The sequence below is a fragment of the Aythya marila genome, assembly GCF_965140915.1.
Source record: "Aythya marila genome assembly, chromosome: 2".
Lineage (NCBI taxonomy): Eukaryota > Metazoa > Chordata > Aves > Anseriformes > Anatidae > Aythya > Aythya marila.
Window position 1 is genome coordinate 46,076,733 of NC_139043.1, and position 19,072 is coordinate 46,095,804.

General features: G+C 44.1%; 2 protein-coding genes across 7 annotated transcripts in view; both read left to right on the forward strand.

Moving 5' to 3' along the window:
* Window positions 1-1,133: 1,133 nt before the first annotated feature.
* XCR1 (X-C motif chemokine receptor 1) lies at window positions 1,134-2,415 on the forward strand (the record flags this gene model as incomplete). The annotated part of the gene is made up of 1 exon (XM_082754593.1): window positions 1,134-2,415. The coding sequence occupies one exon, from the start codon at window positions 1,134-1,136 to the stop codon at window positions 2,148-2,150; it is 1,017 nt and encodes a 338-aa protein (XP_082610719.1). The 3' UTR covers window positions 2,151-2,415.
* Window positions 2,416-9,563: 7,148 nt separating this feature from the next.
* The window catches only part of FYCO1 (FYVE and coiled-coil domain autophagy adaptor 1), a 48,392-nt gene continuing 38,883 nt past the window's right edge, over window positions 9,564-19,072 (forward strand). For 5 of the 6 annotated variants that reach the window (XM_082754584.1, XM_082754586.1, XM_082754587.1 and 2 more), the window contains exons 1-2: window positions 9,564-9,663; window positions 18,444-18,628. In XM_082754584.1, the coding sequence (XP_082610710.1) occupies window positions 18,574-18,628 (55 nt within the window). In that variant the 5' untranslated portion in view covers window positions 9,564-9,663; window positions 18,444-18,573. Of the gene's footprint in view, window positions 9,664-18,270; window positions 18,345-18,443; window positions 18,629-19,072 lie in introns of those variants that run through there. The other variant, XM_082754585.1, reaches the window with a different exon arrangement.

Genomic DNA, 19,072 nt, shown 5'->3' on the forward strand with positions numbered 1-19,072 from the left:
TTTCTGTCCTCCAACAGCAGGTACTCCAACGAGTATCTTTTCCTGGCTGTAGCAGGTGGATAATGCTTTCGCTAACCCCAAAATTAAAATGTTACCAAAAAAATTTTGGCCTGAGTTTCCTTCGTGTCAGTGGCAGGTCTGTCACTGGCTTCAGTCAAATCAGGATTGAAAGACAGTGCTGCAGGCAAGCCTTCATCTGGGATAATGTTAATTTAGACTTTGAAACGTTGGTTGGCACTAATATTTATTTTCTATATACATATGTTTAGCCCAATGTGTAAAGAAACAAGGCCACTGTGACTATGTTACTCTTGAATGTTCACCAGGCTATATGTCATCTTCCGAGTCCCACTAACTTTTGATGCTGTTTGGCCCATTTCAGACATCACACTTGGGGTTACATTCCTACCAGCAAACAGGCAGGCAGGTAAAGCCCTGAGAAATGCCTGTGGTGTGAGCTTTGTTCCTATGACACCCCTGAGAACCAACAGGCCACAGCGATGCTCTGAGTGCCCATTTCAGGGGCGCTGCCACCGGAGCGTGCAGGTTTTTAGATACCAACCAATCCCTAGACAAAACTCTGAAGGAAGCTTTTCCTGTTCTTAGCTCTTGCCTTTGTTGGTACTGGAACTCCATGGCTTTTTGTTTCTCCAGCATTGAATCTCAGTAACAAAAATCACATACGTGGTCAAGTGTTTAGAAATTTAAAACCCTTCAGACAACCTAAAAAACAGTAGCAGATTTGAAAGTCTTGGCACCTGAGATACTTATATTAAAAAACTATGCCATCAACATTCACATAATAAAGGTTTAACAATTAGCAGTTGTCACTGACCAGATTGATTTAGAAACATCTTAGTTTCTGACTTCTTAATTATTTAAGATCTTGATGCAGCTTTGAGGCCAAATCTTTAGTATCTACCTGTTCAGTCTCTATTCATAAGGGGAAATGATTCCTTTCTCTCCCCAGACTAGGACAAATAAGATAGTTTCACTGCTTCTTTTCTTCTTTAAAACAGAAGCATCCAGAGTGGGTGTTATGTTAGTGTGTTGCTTTTCTCAAATATATTACTTTCATTCCTGTGATTCTTTGAGGTAGCTGCTGGAGAACAGTGTGAGGTTTGCACAGCCAAATGGATGAAGAACAGTATCCAGCTTATTCAGATAACAATTACTCATACGGATATCCCATTAATGAAAGCAATGTCTGCGAAATGGGTAACTATTTTGTGTTTTATACCCATCTCACTACTGTTATCTACAGTCTGGCATTTTTTCTTAGCCTGCTGGGAAATACTCTGGTGTTATGGATCCTATTCAAATATGAAAACCTTGTGTCTTTAACAAACATCTTCATCATGAATCTCTGTGTCTCTGACTTGATATTCTCCTGCATGCTGCCTTTCTGGGTAGTGGACCAGTCCTTTGGGTGGATTTTTGGTGAGTTCCTCTGCAAAGCAATGAATGCCATTTTCTCCATTGGCTACTACAGTGGTGTCTTCTTTTTGACTCTCATGACTATTCTACGGTACTTGTCCGTCGTGAACCCTCTTTCCACTTTGAGATCCCCGACACAATGCTGTGGTTCTGTGGTGAGCTTGGTTGTTTGGACTTGCAGCATTTTAATTGTGGTTCCTGAGGTGATGCACACCACAGTGCACGAAAACGTGGATGGGTACAAGACCTGTGATTACAATGATTGGCAAATGAAAAAGGTGGATGTTTATCAGAGAAATGTGCTCTTCCTGTTTTCCTTTGGGGTTATTATATTCTGTTACTTGAGGATACTGATAATTCTGCTAGGAACAAGATCTCGCAGAAAGCACAGAACTGTGAAACTCATCCTTATTATCGTGATGGCTTTCTTCCTGAGCTGGGCACCTTACAACATCCTCAGTTTTCTGATAACTTTTCCATCGCCTAGCTGTCAGTATCAAAAAGACACCAACCTTGCCTTTCACATCAGCCGTAAAATTGCTTTCTCACACTGCTGCCTCAACCCTGTGCTTTATGTATTTGTTGGAGTCAAATTCAAGAGACATTTGATACGTCTATGCAGCCAGCGCTTACCTTGCGGCAACAGTCAAGTTTCCAGCCCCCGGATCTGTTCTCAAGGCAAATTTCACTATGAAGATGCATCCATCTACTGAAGGGACACCTAACTAGTAGCACTTATCCTGGATAAACTTTAAGATTTTAAAAGCCGTGGATGATCTCTAATTCTTAAAGTCACTTCCTTGAGAAAGTGACATAAATTTACTCATTGCAAACATGGAAAATAAAAATGTATTTGTGGTGGGATGGAGAAGTGATTTCACTGGTCTGTAAGTCTTACCTTTATACTTTTTTTGCACTGTGAGACAGATTTTCTCTTATTTACATTTTTCTTTAAAAAAAAAAAAAAAAAAAGTTTGCTTTTTCCTTTGGGAGTTAAACATCAGGTCTTAACATGAATGGTAGTGCGCATTGCTTTCTTGCCTACCTTAAAATACTTATTATAGCAATGGACATGTAAGGATTTCTATGGCTTTTAATGCTTCCCAGTGTTTGTCATTGCTGAGCTCACTGGTTCTCTGTGTGTGTAAATGTTATTTTACCTATTGATAAGCAAATGTATATAAAACTAGCTTAGTGTAAAGATTTCACCAACCAGTAGTTTGACAATGGTTCTAAGTAACAATTCAGCTTTTTTGGCAGCCATCTTAGCCGACAAGAGATTCTTCTCAGCTTTCGTATAGTTTACAAAAAGCAGAAACTCAGGAATGCCTGTACTATGATATCCTGTATCAGAACTATCTGGAAGGAAAAATGCCTAGGGAAAAGTAAATGGGGCAAACATACATGACACAACCAAATAGTCTTCTTAGGGTTTGCCCACAGTTTCTGAATTGTGCTTCAGTTTAGCTGCCAGAATAAATTGATCATATCTTGTCCCTTATCATCAGATGTGCCTCTCTGAACAGGTCAATACTATCCCAATACTACCATAATTGTCTAAAACTTAAAAAGTAAAAATAAGGCTACTCATTAATCCCATAGGGAGCTCACTTGTGTTCAGACAAACCACGGAAGGGTAGAAGTTGCCATTCATCTGGTTGGAGTGGAGACCAGACTTTGGCTCTTGCTTTCTGATAAGGGATAAGAAACATTTGAAATGAATATGACTGCTTTTACGCACTTCAAAAGACTTTGCACTGGAACTCAGTATCTTCAACTTTGAAGAGACAGCCTACTGAAGGACAGAGGATTCCGCATTTTTCTTCTGCGTTTGTAAACCTGGAGTACTTCGTGGATACCAGCAAAACTCTATGAGGGGGAAATGCTGCAGCAGTGAGTGGAAGAAGGTCTCATGCACTTACATCATTTCAACAAACTGTCATTCAACTCATTGTCCTAGAGCTACACTAACCTCATTTTTTTATTGTCAGTACTTTTCATACTAATCTAAAAAAGTCAAGAATTATAACTGAAGCACAAGAGATGTAAACAGTCCTACCCTGCTCAAAAAGTTATTTAAACGTTTGTAGCTTGAGCATATTTTGTTACAGTATATCTGAATATGTAAAGGGAATGCTGAATATTATCCAATTGTACTGCTGCCTACTGCTGCCCAAGTAACTCAGCATGTGGAGAGTTCCTCTCCTGCTATAATGAAGTGGTACTAATAAACAGTCTGAAATTCAACAGAATATTACGCTGTTACCTTTGTTCTCTGCCTTTAGTAACTACCTATTAAAGTTGAGGTATTTTCAATTGAAAAATTGTGTATTTTCATAGATTCATTTAGCTTGCAAGAGACTTCTGGAGGTCAGCCACTCCCCCACCCTGCTCACAGCATGCTGTTGTCCCTGTTAGATGAGGCTGCTCAGGGCCTTGTCTGTTCAAACTCTGAAAAGCTCCAAGAACAGATTGCATAAAACTACTCTGGGTCCCCTGTTCCAGAGCTTAACCATTTTCATGGTGGATTTTTTTCGTTTTACATGAACAAAATTTCCTTTGCTATAACCTGGTGCTGCTCCCTCTTGCCCATTAAATGCACTCCTCTAAGAGTCTGGATCTCTTTTCTCTACGGCCCCCATTGCATAGTGGAAAAGAGCAATTAGGTCTTGCTGAAAGAGCACCCTGTCCTGTCATTAAGGTTGCTGAAGGAGATGTTAAACAGTATTAGCCACAAACATTATTTGTTCACAGCTGTTTGGCTTCCAGGAGAATTCACTCCACCATCTCCTGGAGCACAGGGGTAAGGCCCACACAAAACTGAGCATCACTGCCATAAACCATCAGAGCCCCCAGTTTCATGAAGCTGTGGGATTATTATCTGTCAATAATCTGCCAGCAGGGGAAAATCCTCACTGGTAAGGGGTAGGGCAGGTAACTGAACCAATCCTTTCCAAGTCTAATGTACATCCTTAAATAAAATTATAAATCTTAAAATCTACACATTTTTAAAATCATCCTGCTCCCACTAAAAATCAATGATAATTTTACCTCTGATCGAGGGTCAGACACCAGGCTCATAAATGGGTGCAATGTGCTGGACAAAGCCTGGCATGAGCTGCTTATTTCTGGGGGTATTTTGATCAGGAACAAAGATGCCTCCTTCTATAACTCAGTATTTTGAAAGCACCAACAGTGCTATTAAAATCACCAATAAAATTCTATTTTGTCTTTTTCTTATGGTTACTCAGCAGTTTGAAATGCTCTTGCTCATCCAGTGTCGAAAGGGGAAGGCCCTGTGTTAAATGGAGAGAAGATTGACTAATGCTTTCTATACCAATCAGACGCCTGTGTGTTCTTCAGGAAGCAAAACTAAAGTAAGTACAAAAATTAGAAAGGAAATTAGTGTAAGCTTGCTGTCAGTCAAAACGAGAACAGACCATAAGAAGTACCAGTAAAGATGACCTATGGAGACTAGCTTTGCATCACCATAAAAGAGGAACGTAACCACCAGTATTTCACGTACCAGCACAGAGCTGTTCTTGAGATGAACTCACCCACTCCTAAGCAGACCAAATTTTAGTGAGCCACAGGCCCATGTATTCACATAAAGAATCCTAACCACGTTAAAAACACAATGAACACTGAAGTCATCTCACAGCAATTACGCATGGGAAGGGACTGCCACTAGCAGTTTTTCTCTGCATTTCACCTTCCTCACGTAGGATTGTTAGTGGTGAAAGACTATAGAACCTGGTAAAGCTAGCCACACAGAAAACTATTCGAGTTTTGCAAACAAGATGATTATTCATTTCTTAATTAATCTGAAAAGGGGTGGAACACCACGTCTTAGACATATTGGAGGCAGTCTGGGGGAGGCCACCAAGCCACTTGGGGGTTGCAGCATGTGATGGACAGGGAGAGGCTGAGGGAGCTGAGTTCATCTGGCCTTAGGAAGAGAAGGCTCAGGGAACAGCACACGATGTCTGCAGCTTCCTGACTGGAGGATACAGAGAAGATGGAGCCAGATTCTTCTTGGAGATAACAATGGGATTGCTTTATAACAAAGCTTCATGACAATGGGATTGAAAAGCAACAGATTTAAACTGGTACCTAGCATATTCCAGTTAGCTAAAGGCATTTTTTTTCTTTACAGCTGTAGTCAAACACTGTAACAGAGACTCAGAAAGGTGGTGGGATCACTGTCCTTGGAGGTATTCAAGAATTGACTGGACACAGCCTTGAGCACCATCATTTCATTACATCTGCTTTGAGCAAGAAGATGGAATAGAGACCTCAAGAGGTCCCTTCACACCTAAACTACTCTATGGTCTTATAATTTGCTGCTGGAGAAATGTTAAACCAAGCAAAAGTTACTGAAAATTCATTTTTGAGTAGGATTCAACCTGAACAACAGCATTTTCTGGGTAACTGAATACAAAACTCAAAACTGAAAAGTTAGGTTTTGTTGTCCAAAGCCTCCACCGACCTGTGCAATGAATATGTCATGGAAGTGACTGATCTCCTAGCTGAGATTATGCCTGTTAAAATGAATAAATAAATAAATAACGCTACTTAGAGGTCTTATTTTGCTTTTGTATGTAGGTAAGGAAGTGGCTGGAAAGATTCATTCATGGGCATATAAACAAGAAATCCCTGCTGCATATAGGACCAGTACGCTTTACTGCAAAGGTTCCATAGGTACTGTATGAAAGGGAGAGGTCTGAAAGGAAACCAGCCCCTTCTGACAGATCATGGGCATTTTTAGACAGGAGCTTTAGGCTCTATAAATGTCCAGAGAATATCTGTATATTTGTTTTGAAATCAGAAGAGCAGTTTAAGACTGGAGACCCTGCTGGAATGAAGCAAAGAACTAAAAATGACAGAGGAGTTCTGGGAGTGGAGTACTCACTCCATATTGAGGAACTTTTGAGATATCAAATCCAAAATACTTTTGTTTTTGTCCTCCAAATAATGCTGTTTTCTGAGATTAAGTTCTGCTTCTTGATGGCTGCATCCTTCCAGACATCTTAAGCAGCTCTTAATGTCCAAAGCCTTTATCCATGGGCCACACATCTAAACGTGGGCAGAAGACTCTAGTTCATTTAAAGTGCACAGTCCAAAGTCTGTGTCCTGGCTCTTCTGTACCATTGCTGATTCAGCTGAGCCAGCACTAAATCAATTCAAAATCTTGGTACCTCACTTTATTTACACGGGGGTGAAATGCAGCCAGTTCTGAGCAGCGATAGCTCCTAATTCCAATGTGCCAGGTGGCAGGCTCAGAAGCTCAACTGATATACGTAAGCAGAGTATTCTTCCAAGTCCCTCAGCCACCTTGTCCAAAATGCCAAATTTGCTTGCAGAGGTTTTCCAGAGCTCTGCTGTTTTTATTTTGCCGGCTCCTATCTTGACACCTATTTATAATCATTTTCTCTTTGTCCACCTATTCAAAACGGAACGCAAAGCAAAATGCAAACAAATGCAAAAACGAGCTTCCAAAGCTTTCTCCCTGCAGTCACAGAAAGTCTCTGATGATGAACAGCAGCGTGTTGTTCAGTCTAGCTACAATGGTATGTTAATCCGCTGAGGGTGACCAGGGAAGCTGGGAACTTGTTACCCTCATGAAATACCTCAAGTGCCTAGTGGAAGCAAAACCCTCCCCAGCTATTACATATCAATTAATGATTTAAAAATAATATGAACATGTAGTACATACAACAGCAATCTCAGAAAGATGGACAGATGCATTCTGCAGACATGTACTCAGAGACCACTATGAAGTATTCGCAGAATATAATAGCCACAGGAAACAATTTTTCTGGTTGTCTGATGGAGCCCAGTTAGTTAACAGGGTTTAATAAAGATCTCCTCTAGCCAACAAGGCACCAAACTGCTGTCAGCATGACATGATTGATGACAGTGTGTAATTTGACTTTATGATGAGCTAGACAGTGTGAATTGGCTTGCCTCAATAGAGGAAACTCTTCCCACATAAAAAGAGCACCTTTATGCAAATTTATGCACCATTAAAACCAAAGGCAGCTACATTTATTTGCAAATCGTGTACAGAAATGGCTTCCAGTGCCACCAAAAACAAAAATAAAAAATCATGCTCAAATTGTGTTTGCAGAATCACTCTGTGTAAAAGAATTGCAGCTAGCATTAGATCTAAGCTCCACTTTCGATGTCAGCAGTTGATTTTAGCCTTTATATAGTTATTTTGACCTATGTTTCAGCCATATGGAACAGAACCTAAAGGATACTGCATGATTGCTTCATGATCCTTAATTACTGAGTTATGTACCTTTATGGAATATATTTACAATTACTTTCATAGCATTCCAACAACTAGTCAAAAGATATTTCCCAACAAAGGTTTTCCATTTGCTGCTGTGACTGACATGACCTTTCCTGGGATAGTAAAATTGACAATAATTCCCATCCAGCTCATCATAGTTTATAAAGAAGTTAATCTATAGATTTTCTCAAAATAAAAATAAACTACATAAATTGAGCAGAAAATACATTCATTTTTCTGGGGAGGCTTCCAAAAAGCAAAAACCTTGAAACTTGTTTGTTGCTAAGAAATTAGAATATGCAGAAAATCCTAAGGAAGTGTTGGTCAGCCATGGACTTTTTTGGAAACAGGGTGCTTTTCTCCGTAGACACTGCTGTCTGTATAAACAGATCGTAATTCAGTAAGTAATGTTAATAATTAAATACTTCTCCAAGTAGCTTGCCACTACATAATTAAAAAGCAGGGGTAATCCATTCTACTTCTTTATATGTGCGAAATTAAACTACACACAGATTTTTTGAAAATATGTAAAACTTCCACTGCACTGAAATTATCTGGGATCTGATTGTTATTTGCAACAAATAATTCTGAGGTTACTTTTGGAAGACCCAGTTGCCTGTTGATCAATGGAAAACAAACATTTGTTTTCAATAGATGCTCCTGGTTGTGTACTGCATGACGCGGCAAAGCATGCTGAGAAGTCAGCCTGAATGTTGCTTCAGAGCAATGTAAGACATCCCATTGCATTTCATGAGTCATGTGCCCAAAACATGCTTAGCCCCATAACCTGCATTTCTGAGGACGTTAAAATGTTTTCAAGCTTTTCAAAATCATACTTTAGGTGAAGGCTATTCACCAAAACTTCAAGGTCACTTAGTCATCCTTAGGTTGAGGATGAAAAAAATGAGAAGAATGGAGGCATGTCAGTGACTACATCCACCATTTATTTCCTTACAGTCTTGAAAATAGGATGCTTTGATCGTATGGCTGCCAAAGCTAAAGTTTATGACATTAATATAATCACAAGTGCTGTGGCAAGAATTGATGACAAACTGTTTGATCACAAGTTTTATTTAATGTCGTTTATTTATCAAGATGATAATGAAAAAAATAATAATAATTAAAAAAAAAAAAAAAAAGGAAAAGAACTTATTTTCCAGTACCTTTCAAATACTAAAACACTGTAGCCAGCTTCAGACACTGCGAAAGAAACTTTTCAGAGAATCAAGGGTTAGTGAAGGGTACAAGTTAGAACAACAACAACAACAACAAAAAAAAGAGTAGCAATGGACTGGTTGTGGAAGGAGAAGCTTATGCTGGGCTACGAGGTGTGGAAGCACCATGTTAGGAAGTGATCTTAGGTTCCAGTTTCACACCCGTGTTCTCCCAGTCTCTTATGTTACGAGGCCTCCTACACCTTACAGCTGTGGGAAGTGTTTTTGTGTCCTCAGCAGGGCCAGAAAGGGGAAATCTGCTGCTTGCTGGCTTTATCGAGCACGACTTTCAGATCCACTTCAGCTGTCCGTGCAAAGACCACGATGAACTGGTACGGACTCAGACAAACTGCATGCACAAACAAACAAAAATACTGAGCTGTAGTAAAAGTGACAGTGAGTACTTTGTACAAATTACACTTATTGACAGGCGACTTTGCCTGACAGTACCAGACACCACCCGCAGCCTGCAGCCGCTGCGGACAGCGCCGACAACCCCCCCGGGACACACTCTAAACCCCTCCATTTTCACACTGTCGGCCTCTCCCGAGCCTCCTCCTCCTCCTTCCCCTCCTCCTCCTCCTCCTCCTCCTCCTCTCCGGCCAGGCCCCGTCCCGGTGCCGCCGCAGCCTCACGGGACTTGTAGGCGGCGGCGAGCGGGGCCGGAGCCTGGCCGCGGGGCGGCCCTGCCGCGACATGGCGGCTGCCGCGCAGGTACCGGCGGCGGGGAAGAGGCAGCGGCGGCTGCGGGGACAGGGACAGAGACAGGGACGGGGACGGGGACGGGGAAGGAAACTCCGGCGGCGCCCACTTGTTGCCGCAGGAGGCCCGGCACCGAGGGGAGGAGCCGCGATGCGGCGCCTCGGTGGCTGCCGGGGCTGGGGGCGGCGGGGTGGGCTCGGGGGGCGGCTGTGCCCGCACATGGGCATGGGGGGGCTGAGCGTGCAGGACGGGTGCTGCGGGTGCTGTCCTTGTCCTCGCTGTCCCCCTTCGAGGTGTGGTGGTTGTCTGCCACCATAAACACGGAGCTTTTCCCCGCACCCCGAACAAACCCATACGGTCCCCCCTTGTCCTTCATTGCTGCTCCCCGAGAGCCAAACTGCTCTCGCTGCCAGAGTGCTGACAGAGACACATATTTCCCCCCCCCCCCCCCCCCCCGCCCTAATCCCTATTGCCCTTGTGTCGGCAAATCTCTGGCGGGTGACAGGGAGGGTGTTTAGTTTTGCTGGCTCTTGTCTCCAGAGCACCCCTCCGGCACACGTCGCGCCCCACCACATGCAGCGAGCGGTGGGCTTTGGGGAAGGCTCGCGTGAAATGGTGGGCTCCTCAGGTAGACGTCCCGCGGTCCTCGGTCGCTCTATATGGGGTCTGTGCCCCAGCCTAGAGGCTGGCAGACCCCTTCAGCTGCTTGTGGAGGAATTTGGGGTCCTGGTTGCTTGTCCCGTGGGGTGTCCCCGTGCCGAGCTGCCTGCTGAGTTTCGCCAGCGCAAAGGCTGGTTTGGCGTGTGGAGTGGGGTCATGCTCAGGGTTCGGCCTCTCCCTTTGCATCGAGCTGCTTCTCGAGTGTAAACAGGAGGAGGAGGACTCCCAGGCCTTTTATCTTTCTGCTTCTGAAGAGCGAGAGCGGGTGTTTACTGTGATGAAACGCGCAGGGCACGGCGTGGGCTTGTCAGCAACATGGCGACGTGCGCGCTGCTGGTGTTTCTGTTTTTAGTGCTGGAGGTGCAGCAGAGGAGACAAAACTGCCCTGCGGTGGTGTGTTTTTGTTTTTCCACATGTTGTGTACGAGGCAGTTTCTTAAAGTCCTCCAGGGGTCCTCCTGGGAGTGCTTAAATTTCAATGTTCCAGATGTTCCTGGTCATGTTTCCAAACATTTGTGTACAGAAGGCTGCACTGCTGTTAGAAAGTTGCACCGAAGCCACCTACGGTGAAAAACAAGTGCGAGCTGGTTTTGCTTTTCTTCTTGCTGTAGTGTATGTACATTTGCCAGCCTTTTGTGTGAACGTGGGTGGTTTGGGTACTTCTGAAGAGCCAGTCAATTAGTTACGGAGCCTATTTTCTTGTGTACAGGAGCCTCTTTTGTGCACCAGCTGACAATAGTGAAAGGGTGTATTATATCTGCAGTTCCTCTCCACGCTGCTGGACGGTTACAGAAAAGGAAGGGGAATTTATGTCCTCATGTCCTGAAGGCCAGGTCTGCTAAGGCTCCGTCAGTGGGGAAGAACACTATTAAAATAAATTTTTAAAAGCATTTGCTTGTGAAATTGCAGAAATCAGATTGAATTTAAGGAAAAGCGGTGCTGAAAATTATTTTTAGCTTGGGATGTTTGTTTTTCTTAGTAGATCACATTTAAAAGTTACAGTTGCCCATTTGTGAAACAAACACTGAACCCTGCTGGTGTTCTTTCGGTGCTGTTTGGATTACTGAACTAGAGGGAACTGTAAGAGCCCTGAGTGGTTTTATTATGACACATTATTATTCTTATTTATTTACGTAGTAAGTTTATATTTGGTTTTACTAGTTCAAAGGCTTTTTTTTTTCAATGTGAATCTAGTCTGAATCCTTTTTATATTTGCCTGTAGTAATTCCAATTTGTTCAGGGAGTGGTGGTTAGTTGTGTCCAAAAGTGCTATATTAGTAATAATTTGAAGTATGATATCCAAATGTGTTCAGAAGAAGGCATCACATTTTGTAAGAAGCCTTTATATACACTGTCTCTGTCTCATAGTGCATGGAAACCTTGTGAAACCTGCACAGGGCCTTAACTCTTACACCCTTCCCTCTGCTTTAATATTTTTGTCCATCACAGTGTTCTGTGGTTGCTGGTGGTATCGTGGTCTAAGCAGGATATTTGTAAACAGTTAATCCGCAAGCGTGTCTATCATGGCATTTAATTTACTGCTGGGAGGGGGGACAGTCCTGCTGCTGCTGCAAGCCAGCTTGGGTTTTCAAAGTGAGTGTGTTGGATCAGGCGGTCCCCAAATTACTGGGCTCGAGCCCAGCCTGTGTCATCTGTGAGCCTCTGTCCCCAGCAGGCAGATAGGCAGCACTGGTGTACACGGGCTCCTCTTCCAAAGGCTTCCTAAATCTTTGGGGTTTGTAACTCTGAAATTCTCCCTTCTCCCCAGATGGACACCATTACAGGGCGAAAAGGAAATGCTTCCTGCTGCAGAGGGAAGGAAACAGGATTTTCTGCTGTGGGCCCCGGGGTGGCATGATTCACTCAGTCAGCCTGGGTTGTCTCAGCTGGGTTTGCTTAATGGGCTTGCCTCTTATTTAATCTGCAATTGTGCGGCCAGAACCTGTAATTTTCAGTGCTGCTTGTTGCTTGTTCACACTGGGACCTACAAATAGGTCAGGAGATGCCCTGGGGAGCCCCCGCTGCTGTTGGCTGGATGGAGGGCAGATGGAGCACTACACACGGGCGACTCTCAGCACCCACCTGCCAGGCTTCCCACAGCGATTAGTTGGAGGCAGCCTTTGCAAGCGCTTCTGAAATCTCTGCTTGGAGGAACAGTAGACACAGAGGTAAAAAATCCTGCTGAGAGGAAAGCCCCCGTTCGAATGGAGGCATTTCAGAGCTGTCGTGTAATGGTTGTTGCTTTTAGCTATCCCCAAGCCTGAGAGGTGCCTGAGATGATGCGTTAGTCAGGCCAAGCTTGCTGTGGAAATTGAAACAGCACCCATTTCTCAGAGACCAGCTTGGAAGACCTGAAAAACAAGAGATTTTTGGAAGATTGTAATCTCCTACAGCAAGCAAGTTGAGCATCGTAAATCACTATCAGTACTTTGCAGTTGGGAGGCCTCTACTCTTTGTGTTTTTACAGGTATCTTTATGATGCTCCACAGAGTAGCATCCAAGCATGTGAAGAATACGTAAGAGAGATGTAAATAGTTGGGTGTGTTACAGGGAGGAAGGGCAGGTTGTGTAGCAGGGAGGGTACATGGGCTCATGGGGAAGGTGGCTTGGAAGAAAGAGGGTGCAAAGGGGGAAAAATATTTTAATTTTTGACTGACACCTGTCTTTTTGACTCTCCACTTGTGCTGGGCAGGGTGCAGTTCCCCATGGGGAGTGAAACTGGGTTGGAGCAGCTGAGGAGAAGCAAGTCTCTGGGAGGTTAATCTGGTATTATTCTCAAAATTATAGTTTGATATTTGGTATTTATTATTAAAATAGGTTAGCTCGTAGATTCCAGTAAGCACGGTGTAGCTCTCCTGACGTGGGGTGAGGTGTGGCATGCCCTAGGCAATAAGGCAGAGGAGTTAAGAGCGATACTGGTGCAATTCCTGTTATCAGGGGAGCACTCTTCTCTTTGTGAACTGACTGCTTCCTCAAACAGGCAGCTTCTGTGTCATGGGACGGGGCTGAGACAGGCTTGTCGTTGTGGGATAAATACAAGCGCATCCTTGTTTTCTGGCTGCCGAAAGCGGTGATTTGCATTCACATTGCTGGTTATCAACGTGAGGAGTAGCAGAGACAACACTGTATTCTCCAAATTAAGAAATATTAAAAAAAAAATAAAGTCTGTCTGTCCTGTTTGGCCAACGTTGGGTGTGATCTTTTCACCAGGTTTAAGTCAGGCCTTGAAGTGGAGGCCTGATTCAGTAGGTGCAGCATGAAAAAAAGTTGTTAGGGTTGCTAGCTTTCCCCACAGAGGGTTAAAATCAGCTCTGTCTGATGGAGTTCTTATCAGGCCACTTGTATACTCTTATCTGCTGCTTGGTTTGGGCCTTTTTCTAAGAACAGTTGTCAAATACAAGGGAAGAAATAGGGGGAGGATGCAGGCCAGCTGTCCATAGCACACAGAGAAGTTTGCACAGAGGCTGCAAAACTTCACCAGCTCATTCGTGACAGTCAGGTTAGGGTTGCAAGCAGTATTTTAGGAATGTCATTAATTCATATTCTTGGGCTGAAAAACACCATAAAAATATCTGTAGAGCTCAAGGGCCTATGCACAAAGGGGCTTTGCTGTAAGGAACCCCTATCTCTAAACATGCTGCTTTTCTAAAAGACGTGAATGTTTTTGTGCACTTCACCTCATTAACTGTGTTCCCCAGTGCTGTGACACTCTTTGGTTTTAATTTTTTTTCTGGACATGTGTTTTCTGCAAGATGCATTTTATTACTAGATGTTTATATGCCCAGACACTTCAAAACAAGGTTTTTGTGTGTGATGGTGTCAGGGGTTGAGAAGCCCGTGTATGTTTGCAGCGTATTCTCCTGCTACCTGTTTGAAGTATTAAAAGAAGTTAAAAAAAAAAAAAAAATCAAAATGTGTTTTTGTAATTGAAATGCGAAGGTTTGTTGGTGTAGAAAGCGAAGGGGGAAGATTCACTTGGCAAGAAAATTTCACTTCTCAGAGGGGAGCTGAGCTTCCAGCCTCAGGATGGAAACCTTGGCTGACCTTCACGCTTCGCCTGTCTTTTGTTATCAGTTGTCTGATCCCGTGCAGCCCATCGGTCTCTCACACGCCTTTACTGCAGCGTGGAAGCACGGAGGGATGAGCTGCCCAGCGGAGCTGCATTTATGCATGCTCAAATTTGCCGCTCACTTCAGACCCTTCTTTGCAGCAAAGATTTCTTCAGCTTAACGTAATGGATGTGCAGGTGCCTGAATGCTGCCAGATGAGGAAAAGCTAGTGGCACAGCTACAGAAAAATCCACTGGGACTCTGTTTCTTGCAATATCTAAGTGCAAAGTGCATTTTCCAGACAATTATTGGGATGATTTTTTTAAACTAAATCAGTGGTATTGCAGTCCTGGGAGGTAGACTCTCTTTTCCCAGTTCTTCTTTCGTCTTTGCTGTGAGATTTGCTGTGTGTTCCTCTCTCTGTGTGTCTTGTAGCCACTGTGTGCCCAGGTGGGTTGGTTTTCTATGTCACATTCTAGAATTGTCCCTCACAATCATCGGTCAGCGTCCGCATTTATGGGACAAATCACCTTCACACTACACAAGGGAGTAACAGAGGTAAAATTAACGTGACTCATGGACATGGGATTTGGCTCGGCATCCTTGCTTGCCTGTTTTGTTTCATGCAAAGTGTTAATGCACAGCAGGTATAGAATTGCAGATGACTAAAGGTCTTGTGATCGCTGTACAGGAGATCCCTCTCTGTAAGGGAGACGTGGCGACGTGCCTGTGTTTGGGGTGGCTAGAGCAGAAAAGTTGTGTTAAGATAAAACATTTCTGCAAGCAGTTTAAGGACTTGGTTTCCACTGAATTTGTCCTGCAGATCTGATTTATTTTTCAGCAGGATCACCCCAGGTCTGCAGTGTGAGCTTTGCTCTTGGTGTGCGCTGAGAAGGCCCCTGGCTGAGGGGTACACTCTCTGCTGTCAGGCTGCAGCCAAGGTCTCTCTGCAGCCTTTTGGTCAGGGAAGAGAAACTGCTCGTGGAGTTCTGCCCGGCTTCCCATTTCGATTGCACGTGGAGGAGCACAATATTTTGAAGACTTCTGCCAAGGTTGGCTGAAATCGGCCAGTCGATTCGAAAAATTGTAGCTGCTGGAGGTGCGGACGTGCCCACAGTAACACAGAGAGAGATTTTTTGAAATCAGAGTGAAAGTAGGTCACTGTAGCCGCCCCACGACGCCGTGTAATTACAGCCAGTAAGTTTAGCTTGCTGTTTCTTCTGTGTCCCACTCACTAAGTCCTTTCCTGTGAGTGGGCTGTTTCCTTTCTGCTTCCTTCCTTAATCTCCAGGATAGCCTCCTCCACAAAGAAGATTCTCACCCACACGTGGGTACTTAAACCACCAGGAGAGGGAAGAGCTATCTTCAGCCACCAGCAGGCACAGCCCGGGGGACTGCTGCTGTGTCATGTCTTGCTTTTTGCTGAAGTCAAATGCTGTTACACAAGAGGTTGTGATGCATCACCTAAAAAGCTTTTGACCCAAAGCAGGTCGCTTGTGCCTCACGCATGTATGGTGCTGCTCAGACAAGGCGGGTAATTACAGACACACACAATAGGAGAGGAAACGCTTGGAGGGGCAGGGTCGTGCCCTAAACAATCCTGAGCAAAGTGTCTGTGGTCAGGAAGGACAAGATCAGGTGTTTGCAGAAGCTCTTCCTACTCTGCGAGCTCAGGAAACCAGTTCAGGTGCGTTGTCAGTGGTCTTTGCCAGGAGGAGGTGAGAGCTCTGCACCCTCCTGTAGTGTGGGACGTGTTGTGTTTTCTAGGCACATCCCTGGAAGGACCACGGACTAGCAGTGCAGAAGGCAGGTAGAAAAGTGCCGTAACCAGGCTGAAAGATCCCCATCACCTCTGAGAAGAGAAGGGAGTAAATGCATATCTCACGGGTGGGAGCTGATGCAAGCACAGAGCAAACTGTGAGACCTGGACCGAGGAAAGGGGTGAGCAGACAGGAGAGGAGGGGGCTGTGCAGCCATGCACCTCCAGCTGAGCTGTGCTCTCTGGTCAGGGCTCACGTATTCTGCCAAGGAGATCCTAGCAAGGACAAAGATGTTTGTTCTTCATTTGCAAGGTCCTGAGCTGCTCCCGTCCTGCTCCCCACTGATAAAAGTAGGCCCAACATCAGCGTCCCACCTCTGCCACCTGCAGCTCTCCTGGCGTGCCTCATGCCTCAGGAGCCTTGCATCAGGGCTCGTTCTGCCCTTCAGAAGGGACGAGCAGGACCCTTGGTTCATTTCTCCCGTTGTGTTTGGGGGCGTTTGGGTTGGCCGTGTGCGTTTTGGCTTGCCAGTCTGCTCTTCGTACCTTTGGGTAGCGGTTGCCAGGCTGAACAGATAGGGCTGATATTGCCGCGCGTTCTTAGAAGAGGAAACGTTGACTCACTGCTCTGTTACTGCTTCTTCTCGTCAGTATCCAAACTCAGGTTGCCAGGAAATGGGGGCTGTGCAGTCACCGAGTAGAACCAAGATAGGAATATCGCGTACGTGGTATTGTTGATTTACAGTGAAAAAATTGTGTTTGGCAACCCCTTTTGATGGCACGTGGAAGAGCACAGTATTCGGAAGACTTCTACCTTCTGCCAAGGCTGGCCAGAAGCGTCTGGTGTGTTGAAAAGAGGTCAGCAGAACCACGCTGTGCTGGCCTTCTCTCCCTAAAGCAATGTGGTAGTGGTGGGGACGGTGTGTCCTAACATAACGACTGCCATCAAAATACACCAGCAAGTAGCAAAGTGCAGGTATTGAGAGAAACACACCAAGAAGCGTATTTTTTTTTTGTATCTATATTTACCATGTTTATGTCTCGCTTTAAGGTTTGCTCTGAACCACCTCTACCTCGTATCAAAAAGAAAAAAATTCAGGGTCGCCTCAGGGTTGTTTCCAAATGATACCTCGATGCACGGGGTGGAGGGATGATTTGCTGGATCCATCCAGACACCTACCTGAGCAAAGCCATTTTAATTAATTTGGAGGTGTAAGAAAGGGAAGGGAGAGGAAATATGGTTATTTGATCTAGTCCCATTTGCATTTCAAAAGCTTGTCAGATTTTAATTTAATTTTTAATTGGAATTTAATTTCATTGTAGCTCAGTTTGAATGACAACACGAGCACAGAAAGGTAGCAGGAAATTGTCTATAGGCTCAGTACTTCAGGTGTTAGGCTTGCTTGAAAATTTGGCTGTGCCATTGCAGCAGAATTGGGTACGACCTTTGAGGACAAGATGCTTGGAAAGTTTCCTGTGCAGTTTCCGTGTGGCTTTTTTGAGTTATTGTTCCCATGAGTATTTGGAAGTTTGGATCACCAGGCATGGTTGTGTTAATAAAGCACTTAAGGCTTGTAGTTGATCTTTAATTCATTTATTTTCGTTAATGAATAAGTAATTCTTCACAAGTGCTAGGTACAGCTTACTCGTCATTGTTTGGAGCAGGGGAGGTGGATGTTCTGATGTGCAAGGTATATTTACCCAGCCAGGAACGCTGTCACAGCTTAAAATAAAGCAGTATCCTCTTACATGTGCTGGGAACAGGGGGTTCTGAGGAGGGATGAAAGATGTTTCTCGTGCTAAAACCAATCTCAAGTGCTAAATCTTCTCCTAGCTCTTACGAGTAAAAAAACATCCTCCAATGCCAGCGGATCAAGCACGTATCACTTCTGGACACCTTGAGCTGTGACTAGGCTGTGCCTTGAAAGTCTCCCTGAAATGGTGATGTTGTATCTTTTTACTCTGCAGGCCGTAGGGAAGGTCGGGCAGAGGGTTTTCGTAGGGAAAGTCCCGTGTCATCAGAACCTCCGTCAGGTCATGAGATGAGCTGTGTGAAATGCCAGCCCGAGCTGGACTGTGAGACTAACTGTGTCGTAATGCCAACGAGGGAAAACTGCCCTCTGGGGTTTGCTCAGTAGTTCTGAGAGGTGGAAACAGAAATAACTGAAATGGAGAGCGAAATGTAGAAGGAAACAGAAAAGAGGTTTCTGGAAAAGAGTTGGCAACGTGAGGATTCATTACTAACCAGGACTTAAAATGCTGAAGCACCTCTGTTATGCTCATTTGAGATGATAAAGAGTTGTGTTCTATTTTTGACTTTTACAGAGCTGCGAGTGTCACAGGGAAGAATAACCTTCATCAGCCCAGTGGTCATTGAGGATATGAACTCTGCTGTTGTTCTCTAGATGGATGAAAAGGTTAACAGCCCAGAAGGGGAGCCACTTTGGTTTTCAAGATGGCAGCAACTGGTGGTGAAAGCCAGCTGCAGCGGATTATCAGGGACTTGCAAGGTAGCATGCTGACAGATTTGTTCTATATGCTGGATTGCATCCTTCTTGCTTTAGGTAACAGAGAGTAGGAACTGTATTTCAAGTTGTATAACACTTCTGCGCAGCAATTCTAACAACATAGTTCAAGGTATGCCATCTGCTAATATAGATGTGACTTCTTTGTGGAAAAAAAAAAAAAATCAGATTCCTAAATTCTGAAATCCTGCATATTTAAACATGCACTATTACAAATAAGCCTTACAATTAAAAAAAAAAGTCTGAAGGGTGAAATTAAAATTATTATTTTGTGTGATGTGAGTTAGGGCTTTGCTTGCATGAGTAGAGCTATGCAGTTATAAGACTTCTTGTGAGAAGAAGAAGGGCTGATATTTAGACCATCCCTTGATGAAAAGCTTGTTTTGAGTTACTCCTAATATGGGAAGGAAAACAAACAAACAAACATGA